This window comes from the organism of the source record quoted next, unplaced genomic scaffold (assembly GCF_019419815.1).
Source record: "Pyrus x bretschneideri cultivar Hongxiangsu unplaced genomic scaffold, Pyrus_bretschneideri_v1 Contig16, whole genome shotgun sequence".
Taxonomy (NCBI): domain Eukaryota; kingdom Viridiplantae; phylum Streptophyta; class Magnoliopsida; order Rosales; family Rosaceae; genus Pyrus; species Pyrus x bretschneideri.
In genome coordinates, this window is record NW_025999457.1 from 981,490 (window position 1) to 994,837 (window position 13,348).

At 37.6% G+C, this 13,348-nt stretch overlaps 2 protein-coding genes across 2 annotated transcripts; both read right to left on the minus strand.

Annotated features, from left to right (window-relative positions):
* Positions 1 to 1,024: 1,024 nt before the first annotated feature.
* LOC103951139 (acetolactate synthase 1, chloroplastic-like) lies at positions 1,025 to 3,198 on the minus strand. Its single transcript, XM_009362447.3, has one exon. The coding sequence runs from the start codon at positions 3,181 to 3,183 to the stop codon at positions 1,189 to 1,191; it is 1,995 nt and encodes a 664-aa protein (XP_009360722.2). The 5' UTR covers positions 3,184 to 3,198; the 3' UTR covers positions 1,025 to 1,188.
* A 5,720-nt stretch (positions 3,199 to 8,918) lies between these two features.
* On the minus strand, positions 8,919 to 12,339 carry LOC103951140 (alcohol dehydrogenase). The gene is made up of 9 exons (XM_009362448.3): positions 12,092 to 12,339; positions 10,959 to 11,095; positions 10,677 to 10,723; positions 10,234 to 10,559; positions 10,052 to 10,134; positions 9,889 to 9,964; positions 9,637 to 9,794; positions 9,364 to 9,525; positions 8,919 to 9,245 (listed from the first exon to the last, which is right to left on the minus strand). The coding sequence occupies exons 1-9, from the start codon at positions 12,294 to 12,296 to the stop codon at positions 9,129 to 9,131; spliced, it is 1,311 nt and encodes a 436-aa protein (XP_009360723.2). The 5' UTR covers positions 12,297 to 12,339; the 3' UTR covers positions 8,919 to 9,128.
* Positions 12,340 to 13,348: the final 1,009 nt, after the last annotated feature.

The window sequence follows — 13,348 nt, forward strand, 5'->3', positions numbered from 1 at the left end:
GTGGTTTATTCCCAAACCTAAAGTCACTTCTCAATTCAATTGTCTAATTTGTCTTTTCCTATTCATGTACTCATTTTTATTGCTTTCTCTTTTCAATTTTTAACCGTCGGATCTAATGAATTCAATGATAAAAAATTTACAATGATTTGTGGGAGCTAAAATTACGTGTTGCTAAATCGTGTATGTAGTGTTCAAATAGAAAAATACTGCAAAATATTTCTTTGTTAGGTTAAACCTCATCCCATTCTGTCATGTCTACGTACCAATAGCTCCCTAAGACCATCTTCATTTCTTGAGTTAAAACCTAAATTTTAGAAATAGTTTTTCTGCTTCAACTTTTTGAGTTAAATTTTTAGTTCGAGATTAGTAAATAATGAATTTAAAATAAATTTTTTTCTTAAAAGTAACTTAAAAAAAAAAAAATTTATGAACCTTTTAACCTAAAAATATTTAGATTTTGATAAATATTGAAAAATTACTAAACAAATACTATGAAACTTGTGGAACACTATCCAAATATATGAAACACATGAATTTTTTTTTTTTTTTTTATAATTATTCTTGCCGTTAGATTTAAATTTAGATTATTAGAACCTTTTTTTTTTTATTTTTTTTTATACTGTTGGATTTTATCATATTTAATCTTAACTATTGGGTTCAATGAATTTATAAATTAGAACTAAAAATATACACATATGATGGGCCATCTCACTAACCCAAGAAGAATTCTAGCCTAAATTTGCTCTAAAAATGAGTTTTTAAGTTAAAACTCATATTGACCCCAAGAGTTGGAACAAGTTGGGATGAGTTTAAAACCTAAAGTTTGAGTTTTACTGCAAGGGTTGGAATGGATCTAAGCCTTGCGTTTTGTTGACTGGCCGTCCCTCCGAACCCGCCTGACTCTGAGTTGCACAACTCAACTCTCTAAATTTTTTGGATTTTGAATGATTTTCAATTGTTGGCATATGTTTCCTTGTAGACGCGCGGGTGTGTGTGTGTGTCGAGTACAACCTACATTTGCAGATACTGAAACAAATCATAGAAACGATAATTCAAAGTACAACTTGTTCAAGCTAATTCAGACAATTACATAGTAAGCAACTCAAACACTTTAAAAAGAAAAGTACATCTCAAAACTGTGTACATATAAAGGATGGAGACCTGTCCTGGCCTGCGCTGCCATCGAAATCAATAAGACGATCTTCCATCACCTTCGGTGATCACATCTTTGAAGGCACCGCCGCTGGGGATCATAGGCAACACATGCTCTTGATGGGGTACTATTACATCCAACAAGTACGGACCAGGAGTGTCCAGCATTTTCTGAATTGCCTCCTTTAGATGTTCCTTCCTCGTCACCCGGGCAGCTGGTATCCCGCAAGCCTCTGCAAACTTCAGCATATTAGGGAATATCTCCGATTCATTTGACGGGTTCCCTAAGTAAGTGTGAGCCCGGTTTGCCTTATAGAACCGATCCTCCCACTGAACCACCATTCCCAAATGCTGATTATTCAACAGCATTATCTTCACTGGCAGATTCTCCACTCTTATGGTTGCCAATTCCTGGACATTCATCATGAAACTTCCATCACCATCAATGTCAACAACAATTTCATCTGGATTTGCAACCGCAGCCCCAATAGCAGCAGGCAATCCAAAACCCATGGCACCTAACCCCGCGGATGTCAACCACTGGCGAGGCCTCTTGTATTTGTAAAACTGAGCCGCCCACATTTGATGCTGCCCAACACCCGTGCTTATAATTGCATTCCCCTCAGTTAATTCGTCGAGAACCTGAATCGCATACTGTGGAGGAATGGCTTCCCCAAAAGTCTTAAAACTCAACGGATACTTCACTTTCTGCTCATTCAGCTCCTCCCTCCACGCCGAGAAATCAAGTTTAAGCTTGCTTCCTTTGTTTTCCAATGTCCGGTTCATCCCTTCCAGTGCCAATTTCACATCCGCACAAACCGAGACATGAGGCTGCTTGTTCTTTCCAATCTCTGCAGAGTCAATGTCAATGTGGACAATCTTTGCTCGGCTAGCAAAAGCTTCGAGCTTGCCCGTGACACGATCATCGAACCTCACCCCAAAGGCAAGCAACAAATCAGACTTATCCACAGAATAATTAGCGCACACAGTGCCGTGCATTCCAAGCATTTGGAGGGACAGTTCGTTGGAGCTCGGAAAGGCACCGAGACCCATCAAAGTACTGGCAACCGGGATCCCGGTAAGCTCCACAAAGCGCCTCAGCTCCTCGCTAGAGTTCAAACAGCCGCCGCCAACATACAAAACGGGCCTCTTGGACTCAGAGACCAACCTAACAATCTGGTCCAGATGGGAGTTGGAGGGGGACTTGGGCAACCTAGACATGTAGCCAGGCAAACTCATGGGTTGGTTCCAATTGGGAACCACAAGCTGTTGCTGTATATCTTTCGGGATGTCTATCAAAACCGGCCCGGGCCGACCCGAGCTGGCCAAGAAAAATGCCTCGCTGACAATCCTTGGGATATCTTCTACATCAAGAACAAGATAATTGTGCTTGGTGATGGATCTCGTTACCTCTACAATCGGGGTCTCTTGAAATGCGTCGGTGCCGATCATGCGGCGGGGGACCTGTCCCGTGATTGCCACCAACGGCACGCTGTCCAGGAGCGCATCGGCGAGGCCACTAACCAAGTTGGTGGCGCCGGGGCCGGAGGTGGCGATGCAGACGCCGGGGAGGCCGGAGGCGCGCGCATATCCCTCGGCAGCAAAGATGCCGCCTTGCTCGTGGCGGGGGAGGACGTTGCGGATGACGGAGGAGCGGGTGAGGGCCTGGTGGATCTCCATGGAAGCTCCTCCAGGATAGGCGAATACATCGGTGACGCCTTGGCGTTCGAGGGCCTCCACGAGGACATCAGCGCCTTTTCTGGGCTCGTCAGGGGCATATCGGGAAGTGAAAGTTTGGGGGTCGGAGGAGGTAGTGGCGGTAGCGGCGGCGGCAGCGGTCGGCTTGGGTGTGGGTTTAGGTTTGAGGGAATTGGAGATGCGGAGAGGGCGGAAGGGAGTGGATCTGTGAGGAATGGAGGAAAAGGGTAGGGTAAATCCGGAAATGGTATTTTGGGAAGAAGGCAAAGGAGGAGGAGAGGGTCTGGAGAAGGAGGAGGAAGGGGATGGAGAGATGGCCGCCATTTTTGACATGATGAGGGAGATTGAATTGAATTGAATAAGAAAGGTTGTCTTCCTCTCTTCCTTTATTGCAAGCCGCCCCGTGAGTGACTTGTTCAAAGACTGGGTTTGTGCCTGTTTGATGGGCTTACAGGCCCATTCGTTGAGCTAGTTTTCCACTTGGTTATTTCTGTTGTTTCCTTGAGGCACTGAGAACCACAAATCGGAGGTAAAATGTCTGTTTTGTGTGGCCTCAAGTTCCTTCAAACTGTCTGCCAGATTTGCAGATTTGTTTGGGGTTGGGGATGGTAAATTCGATCCATAATAATTACTGAAGGAAACTGTTATTAACGTTTTAAAAATTTTATTCTGCACTTTTTAAAAATGTATTTTCTTTTTTCTAATTATAAAAAAGTTTGAAACGTTAAATTAGATTTCTATAGTGCCAATAATAATTCTCTTACTAAACCTCAAAATTAATTGAAACACTGTTCATAAGTACGATATGCTTCATGTTATGCCCTTGCTTAATTTGCGTTATTATAGATCAACCATGTCTCTTCGGTTTAGCGTTTGCTGCTTTAGAGCCCAAACAATAAATACATAAATAAATAACTAAAATACTAACGTAGACAGACCTACCTATCCATTTGCTTAACGAGCCAAACAAATAAGTTATTAACTCACTGTTTTCACGATATGCAAGCAAATTATTCTCGAGAGTGCAATATTACCATCATGCGTCCCATTGGGAAATACACATAAATCATCCAATTAGCGCCTCAATCGCGCTCATGCACTACTCTCTCGGCCGACATCGTCAATAGCTCACAATTTTTGTTACATCACAAACTCAATCTTTCGAATACTTGTTTGCAAAACTCTTCTGTATATCATGTGTTGTGCATAAAATCTCCATGCAACGTCTCGAACGGTGCCAAACTCAAAACCAAAACATGACTGCAGTTGCATACAACTTTAAAAAAAAATAAGTGTCTATCATAACTAGCTAAAACTGTAAAACATACAAAAGAAAAATGTTCTTTAAAGTCCAAGTAGTTCATTCAGACTAGCCGTTAATCTGAGGGTGAAATGTGGTGTTCGACAAATGCTTAGTATGCATAGCCTTCAAGAAGACTTCCCAAAACTTGGTGTCACACCTCGATCCCGACATACATCCAGGATCGACGAGCAATGGTGAACTATAGGGGGATGCTAGGAAATACAAATTGAAATACTGAACATAAATTAGGAATATTTATAGCAACTATGCAACAAAAAGTATAGGGGTAACCTAACACTCCAAGCTCTCTGAACTCTGTTGGCTACCTCAAAGCTTCTCGTATCTACTAAACCTGTACAAATGCCCCTTACACCATGGGAATGGTGCACCAGGCAAACAACAACCAAGATAAGCCGCAAAGCTCATGTGAGTGAAAATAATTCGACATATGTGATAATATTAAAAACTAACCATCGATTTGGCTTATCAACGTTAAATATAAAATCATATTTTATGAAATCATAATTAAGTCATTGAAAATCCCGAAGGAGTCACCTAAACATCCAACGGCTCGTCTAAAAGAAATCACCAAAAGCTCACAACCATAAACTCATACAATACAATGAAGAGTAGGGCTAGAGCGATACAGTTCGACTGAAGCCATCTCTGAAGCTATCTCAATCCAAATTCAATCCAAAGAATCAACAAAGCAATTAATCGGGTTCCGGACTTCTCAACGGACCATAATACCAAACAGGATTATGGACCACTCAACGGAATCCAACCAAGATACGATTCCGAACCACTCAACGGATTCGCAGAGTAGAAGGGATTCCAAAAATCTCAACGGAATTGTGGAGTACAATGGATATCAAACCACTTAACGAAATCCAAGTTGGATACGATTCCAGACAACTCAACCGAATCGCAGAGCATGAGGGATTCCGGACCACTCATAGGAATCCAAACAAAGCAGGAAACCGGACCACTCAATGGAACCCCGGCAAAAACCTAGTTTCGGATTACTCAACGGAACTGAGCGGAAGGCCAACAACCATAATGTACAACGGCTCAAAGAAACGAGACAAGGCACAAGTTACTCAATTTACAAAATTTAGAACGAATTAACGAAGCGGAAAATGAAACAATATCGAAGCAACAAATCCCTATCACAATGGGTTCATGGTCTACTACTAGCCCTCACAATTCATCACAACATGTCAATCATACAAATCAAACCATATTTCAAATATACAGGTCAAATCTCATTTCATAAACATAAATCGATGGCTAAGTATTAAAAATAACAATTCAATAGAAAAAATATTTAAAAAACCAAGTCATATCCACACAGGATCACAATTAAGAAAACAGGGTAATCACCAATATCGCATATTAAGGTCACTCACCTGGAACCCGCAATACAACTCCCTAGCTCGAATGTCGAGGCGTCACGAACGATCATCGCCTAGAACCAATATCAACTCACGTCGCAAAACCCAAGTAATAAACCATATAACTTACATAAAACACATCCCCAAGGACGTTCTAGAATGATTTGGGACCGGTTGACCAAAAGTTAGCCGTCGGTCAAAGGTTAAACGTCGGATCCACAACCTTAGCAATTCAATCCGAGAGATCTGCATACCAGATTTTAGATTCGTAACTTACTAAGGTCCACATTATGCTTCTAGAACAACATACTAAAACCTCATTACGATCCATTGGTTGGATCTTTGCCAATCACAAATTAAGTGGCGGTCAACGTTTGATTGAACAAACTTAGAAATTCAATTCGGGAATATCCGTACGTTGGATTCCCAATCCGTAAGTTCCTAATGTCCTTAACTATTACGTACTCTAACGTCTTAAAGTTTAGTAATGATCCAACGGTCGGATCGTTGATTGGTATAATGTTCAAGTGGCCGACCTTAACGAAAATATGCTCAAACGACAAAATTTCGTTAATAAGATGTCAAATATGGAATCGAGGCATCAAATTTAGCTTAGGATGGTTAGGTGAGGTCTTGGCCCACGCAACGCCGCCATGAACCACCGCACGCAACGCCCGACCACCCTTATTCACCGGAAAATTCAACTTTTTCCAAAAATTACCAAATTTCAAATTTCAAAAAATTCAATGTGTAGAGCAAGTTTTATATATGTGACCAAGTCCAATTTGGCTAGGAAAGGCCCCAAATTGGCTCACACCTGTCAGAAACCCTAGAGTGGGTGAGCTTTGATTCTCCTTCCTCAATGTTTACGCCCCTACAACTGGTTGGGTCTTGTTCCTGGGTCCAAGGGGAGTCAATTAAGGATGGTGGTGGGTGGTGAGACTTGCCAGAATGACGGGTTCACCGTCAAAACTTCATTGGTCACCCACATGGTTTTAAACTTAAAAATCCTCAAATTTGGGCGAATAAGGTAGATGGGGGTTGTGGAAGAGGTTGCAGGTGGTGGATGTGTGAATTTCAACGGAAAAAATGGTAAAAATCATCGGAATCAAATCGAGTTGGCCGCAGGTACACGGGTCGACAAGAATGGAGAGGATATCCCTATCTCCCCTCTCCTGCTTAGCACGCTCTCTCTCTCTCTCTCTCTCTATTATCTGATTGGTCCTTAGTTCCTTTGATCTGATTGGTCCACTTATTTTTGCTAAAATTTGATTGGGCTTCTTCCTTGTGGGAGTTTAATTAATTTAAAATCTATAGTTTAGTAAAACGAATTCAAATGTTCGTAAATATGCCGTTATAATTCGAACTCGCAAATGGCTTTCGCCCATGCGCTCGTGGTTTCGAGATTTATTTGAAAACATTAATTGTGACCTCGAAAGGTCAACGAATTTTAAAGATTAATTATGAAAATTCAAACCCGATAACTATTCAATTTAATTCCTAAAATTTACGAAATTAAAAATTAACTAAAAAAATGTAACACAAAATACGAAATTTAATAATGAAAATACGTAGTCAATAGTGAAATTTCGGGGATTGGATTTCACACTTGGAAGTGAAATGTGCATCATAGGGAGACACATTAGTGACGTGCACACCATGTAGCCGAACAATGTAGTTCACAAGTACCTTAGCGAGTAGATTCATTGTGAATTTCCCTTGGATTTAGCGAAAAACTAAGTCGAGTAGGCTAAAAGAACATTCAAGAATTTGAGGGTCAAAACAGGTTCATCAAATCTAGAATACAAGATAACTGGATTGAACACATAACATCTCGCTATAACGGTGGCTTCTGGAATATTCAATCACCAACGGTAAGGATTCGTTCGGCAGAGTATTTATTGGGTGATTGAGGAATTAATGGTCACAACTTGTCTGGAATGTCTTCCAGCACAAAAGGTGAATATGGAATCGCAATCAACGTAGATGTTGATCGAAACGCTAGAAAAATATGATAAATTCGAGTATGAGTAATTTTACCAAATGGTCTAAAATGTAGTCCTCCCAGGAATTGAGTTAACTTGTCAAGTCGGTTGATAATCGCCGAAACATATCATAATACTCACATGTACAAAATACCTTGTACCGAGAGTTTATGGCAAAATTTATAAACGGCCCTTCTATAAGATGGTTTTTCTTTCTTTTTTTTTTAAATAAAAAAAAAGTAGGACAATTTATTAATATTTAAAAACAGTAACTTAAGTTAAAACATACTTTAGGATTGACTGGTTGTAATTCAATTTAGGCCTTTTAGCTAAAATGGTTATGAGATTTGTATAACTTCTTACTTTGGTCTTTGAGATTTGAGATAAATATAAGTGGTTCCTGAGTTTGTCCATCATCAATCATTTTGGCAATTCCGTAAAAAATAATGTTAAATAAAGACCAAAATGATAAAAATACCCTCACTTTAATAAACAATGATTCAAAATGATTTGACAAAAATTTAAGGGTATTTTTGTTCTTTCCATGAAGCACAGACAGTTGGAGGGAAATGAGAACCACAAATTGGAGGTAAAATGTCTGTTTCGTGTGGCCTCAAGTTCCTTCGAACTGTCGGCCAGATTTGCACATTTGCTTACGGTTAGGAATGGTAATGGTATCCTCCGTCAAAACTGTAGGGATTCAGAAGATGGATGCATATTGAATCTATACTAAAACCCAAAACCAACTGAAACATTGTTTATAAGCACAGTGTGCTTCATGCTTTGCCCTTTGCTTAATTTGTGTTATTACAGGTCGACTATGTCTTTTTGGTTTAGTATGCGTGTTGCTACTTTAGACCAACTTCAATATTTGGACCCAACCCAAATATTTAGGTTCACTGAAAGACAGAATTTAACTTTATGAATAGTGAATGTCACCCAACCATCCAGACCTAAGTTGCACGACCTAAAATGTATTAATTGTTGTGGAGTGGTTTTAACTTAATTATTTCTTTGGTAAGGATTGTTATTATAACTTTAAGTTATGTTATCTCAGTTTAATTTTACGAATGTTTTAACCAACCAAACTTCAATATACATACCAACCAAACTTTAAAACACATTCCAACCAAACTTCAATATCTACTGGTCGAAGCTACCTAACAATCACCAAACAACAATAAAATTTCATTCCTCCCTTTCCCTATATAAGGAAAATTTAAACACAAATCACAAAACATATTATATTTCATATCTATTCAGAGTGATATGTTTTCTCATTTCAACGGCTTCAAGACGTAGTTTGGTGATAAAAATGTTGCAACAACCTCAATGTTGGATGATCAAGCTAACAGACCTGATATATCAGAGTTCGGACATTGGTCATAATCCACAAACTGAAGTTACAATTTTATATTCACTTATATTCTTTATTTATTGATATGTATGTTCATAGAAACTGTCCAATAGAAGCAAACAGATTCATATTGATTACATGCAGATCAAACTTAGAGAAAACAAAGAAAACCGAAAGACGAAATCGAAAATTTAGGATTTAAGAATACAGAACATCAAAAGATGAAGCTTTTTCAGTTTTCATTCCTCCATGTGTATTAGGCAACGAAGACCTTCCCCTTTAAGCATGTACTCAAAAGCCTTGTTGATTTCTGAGAAGGGGACTTCGTGGGTGATGAATTTTTCTAGCTCCAGTTCCTGCAACATTAATTTAATTATCGAGCGTTCACTTAAAACATTAATTTAATTATCAAGTGTTCACTTAAAATTTGGGAAAAAGATGGAAACAAAGCATGAATCGAAATTAGCCTTTTACCTTGTTCATGTACTTCTCCACAACAGAGGGAATGTCCGTTCGAGGCTTGTAGTTTCCGTAGAATGTACCCTTGAGAGTCCTCTCGGTCAGAAAGTTAACTGGATGCGTCTTGAAGACGGCTTCTTTGTGTGGTACTCCCACAAGAACAGCAACACCCCAACCCTAAAATTAATAGCAGTTTAATTATGAATTTACTTGTTAATAATAAGATCACGCTGAAATTTGAAAGAGAGAATTTAGAAAATGGAGGCAGAGAAGAAGCTATAGTATTACATCATGGACACATTCAAATGCAGATATCATGGCTTCGACACTTCCTGTACATTCAATGCTTCTGTCCACTCCTCCATTTGTCAGCTCAGCAATCACCTCTTGAACTGGTTTTTTGTGCTCTTTTGGGTTCACGAATTCTGTCACACCAAACTTTTTTGCTGCAAACGACCAAGTTCAAACGAGAGAGGTCTTGAGAATATTTGTCAATGCAAAAAAATGATAAATGAGAGATTATAGAATTGTGTATTTTACCTTCTTCAAATTTGCTCGAATTCAAATCAACACCGATAATTCTTGAAGCACCAGACAACCTGGCTCCTTCGGCAGCCTAAAAACAGAAGGATCGACTTAGACAAGCATGTTTCATCATACATATACAAGTGAGCAAGCAAGTGAAAGTGATTAAGAGACTTACTGCAAGGCCTACAGCTCCCAATCCGAAAACAGCCACGGTTGATCCCCTTTTCGGTTTTGCAACATTTAGAGTAGCTCCGAGACCTAAACAACACACATTCAAAAAATAGATAAGAAAATGATGTCAGTTACACAACTTGTATCTGTTTGAACAATTTGGCTCTATGCTAATAAACAATTTACCTGTGGAGATTCCACAACTGAGGAGACAGACTTTGTCTAGAGGCGCCGAGGGATTGATTTTGGCAACGCAGCCAACATGAACAACAGTGTACTCACTAAAGGTGGATGTCCCAACAAAGTGGTAGATAGGCTTGCCTTTGATTGAAAATCTTGATTTTCCATCACCGAGCATCACTCCCCTGTCAGTGTTTATCCGGAGGAGGTCACACATGTTGCTCTCTTCTGATTTGCAGTGAGCGCAGTCCTTGCATTCCCCCATGAATACCGGCAGGACATGGTCGCCGGCTTTCAGATCCGTCACGCCCTCACCAACACTCTCCACAATCCTAAAAGTATTAACCAGCAATCCGCATAAATTTTAATTCACGATCAATGATTCAGTTGCACATCATTTGCCTATATGTTCTATTAATTTAGTAACAAGATGATAGAAATGTACATACCCTCCTGCCTCATGACCATAAATTCTAGGAAATAAAGGGTTTTGTCCCTGCAATATAGAAAATCCATTTTAGATTAGGTGTTGTAAATATGTGAATCTTGAATCAATAAAATGAAATATGCTTAAGAGTTAGGAAAAAAAAAAAGAGCAATGGACCATTTTTCAAATCCAATTTACTGAAATGATCAGTTTTTGTCATATTGCCTATATTTGATTTTGATTAGTTCAATAACTGAAATTCAGAAACAATTATTCTGACAAATTTCTCAAAACAATATCATACCTTGGCTTCCCAGAAGTAGACATCAGTGTGGCACAAAGACGTAAAAAGGATCTTCAAGCGAACTTCATTTGCTTGTGGTGGTGCCACCTCAACTTCTTCAACCACCAGTGGCTTCCCTGCTTCCCAAGCTACAGCAGCTACAGATACCAGATAATAATAGAATTAAGGATAAATTAGAATTAGATATCTTATTTTAGATTTTTCTAAATTAAACATCTGTTACTTTTCAACTTTTAATTAAAGTGCTTTTACTTTTAATTAAACTTTATATTTCAGGTATATTCTTAATTTAAGTATTTTATAAATTCTTTTAAATCCATTTCTATGTAAAAAAAATGCACTCAATAATATTCATTAATTTATTGCTATTTTTATGGAATCTCATCCCTTCCTCAATTTAAGGATTCAATTATATCTACTGGGGTTCAAGATTAATTGGATGAAATATAGTTTTTCCAATTTCCAACTCAACATTTTATATAGATTATAAAAAAAACAAGATTCATTTATAATTAAAATTGAGTTTTTTGGGTTACACAACTTACACATAACGTACCATAAGTTTTGTACGTACCAAAATAAGGATAATACAACGTACTAATAACTTGGTACGTACTAAATAAAGAATTGCATAACGTACCAAAAGCTTTTATAACGTAACCCAGATTAAATTTATATAACGTACCAATAACGCACCAAATGATTGGTACGTTATATTTAATATATCTGTTTGGTACGTTATATTTAATATACGTGCATGTTATATTTCATAATTGTATGTTAATAGGATGTTTATGTGTTTTTAGAATTTAAAACAACAAATTATTTGAATAAGAAAAATTCATTTTGAACGAATTGTGATAAGATAAGATAAGAGAGGATGTTTGTGGTGATTTTAGAATATTTGTGATATTATTTTCTGAACTAGTTGGTTAATTAAATGCAATAAAATCATAATTTTTAATTAAAAATTAGTAAAAAAAGTTTGATCAAAAGTTTAAAAGTTATAGATGTTTGATTAAAAAAATTCAAATTTAAGGCATCTATATCTAAATGCCCCTAGAATTAATAAACCAAAAATTAATGAAGGAATTTACTTAATAAACAATCTCAGAAACAAAAAGGAAATTTACCTCTGCAGCGTATGACCTGACCGGCAGTATCACACATTCTTCCTTTGAATCCAATAAACACTTGATGAAACTGAAACTCTTCAAGCTCTTTATAACAACAGTTTGAAGTGTTTAATTTTTTTGGGTGGTGAGAAATAAAAGTCAACTTGTACGGATATTTCCATATGGATAAGTGCAAGTGGGGAGCGGGAGAAACCAAAACCATTCCTTGATTTCAATTGATAGGAGTTTAGTCCCTGGTTCTACATGCTGCAGCTTGCTACTAGGTACTGTTGGCCAATATTTGGTATAAGACTATACTCTCCAATTAATTCATTTTCTTTTCTGGCCGTTTTTTGAGAATTTGCGGGTTTTTGCGCAAAATTTATAAACGGCCCTTCCATAAGAGGGTTTAAAAAAAAAAAAAAAGTAGGACAATTTGTTAATGGTAAAAAACAACTTAAGTCAAAATACACTTTAGGACTCACAGGTTGTAATTCAATTTAGGCTTTTTAGCCAAAATGATCATGAAATTTGTACAACTCATCACTTTGATTTTTGAGATTTGAAACAAATATAAGTGGTTCCTGAGTTTGTCCACCATCAATCATTTTGGGCATTCCGTGAAAAATTCTATTAAATCAAGACCAAAATGATAAAAATACCCTCACTTTAATAAACAATGGTCTAAAATGATTTGACAAAAATTTGAGGGTATTTTTGTCATTATTCTTATTTAATGGAGATTTTTCATAGAATGACCAAAATGATTGATGGTGGACAAACTTAATGACCACTTCTATCGATTTCAAATCTCAAGGACCAAAAAGTGAGGAGTTATGTCAATTTCAGAGACCATTTTGGCTAAAAACTCTTAATTTTACAAATGTTATTAAATATTAATCATAAAGAGATACAAACATAACATTCACTATATAATCAAAAGCAATTCAATTTTAAACAACCAAACAAGTAAAAAAAAAAGGGTACAAAAACTCTAAATTTAAAATATCACTTGAATATATAGCATTATTATGTAAATAAATTGAAAAAAAATTATTTTTTAGGATGTTGTTATTGACACTCCATGTGACAGCCCGTCCCGGAAATGTCTAACGTATGCGTGAAAAGACTATTTTGCCCCTACCTTGTTTTCTTTACGTTTGTTGGTTGTTTGAGTTGGTTGGCATGTTTGGAGCCACACACACACACTCCCACACTGCACTCCCTTCTTTCCCTTTTCCTGTGACTGTCCCGAGTCCCCAGTTCCCTTCCCAT

Coding starts and splice junctions, on each gene's coding strand:
- LOC103951139 (XM_009362447.3), bottom strand. CDS start 3,183: ATGTCAAAAATGGCGGCCATCTCTCCATCCCCTTCCTCCTCCTTCTCC.
- LOC103951140 (XM_009362448.3), bottom strand. CDS start 12,296: ATGGTTTTGGTTTCTCCCGCTCCCCACTTGCACTTATCCATATGGAAA. Junction 11,096..12,091: donor TCAGGTCATACGCTGCAGAG/GTAAATTTCCTT, acceptor TGGTATCTGTAG/CTGCTGTAGCTTGGGAAGCA. Junction 9,526..9,636: donor CATTTGAATGTGTCCATGAT/GTAATACTATAG, acceptor TATTAATTTTAG/GGTTGGGGTGTTGCTGTTCT.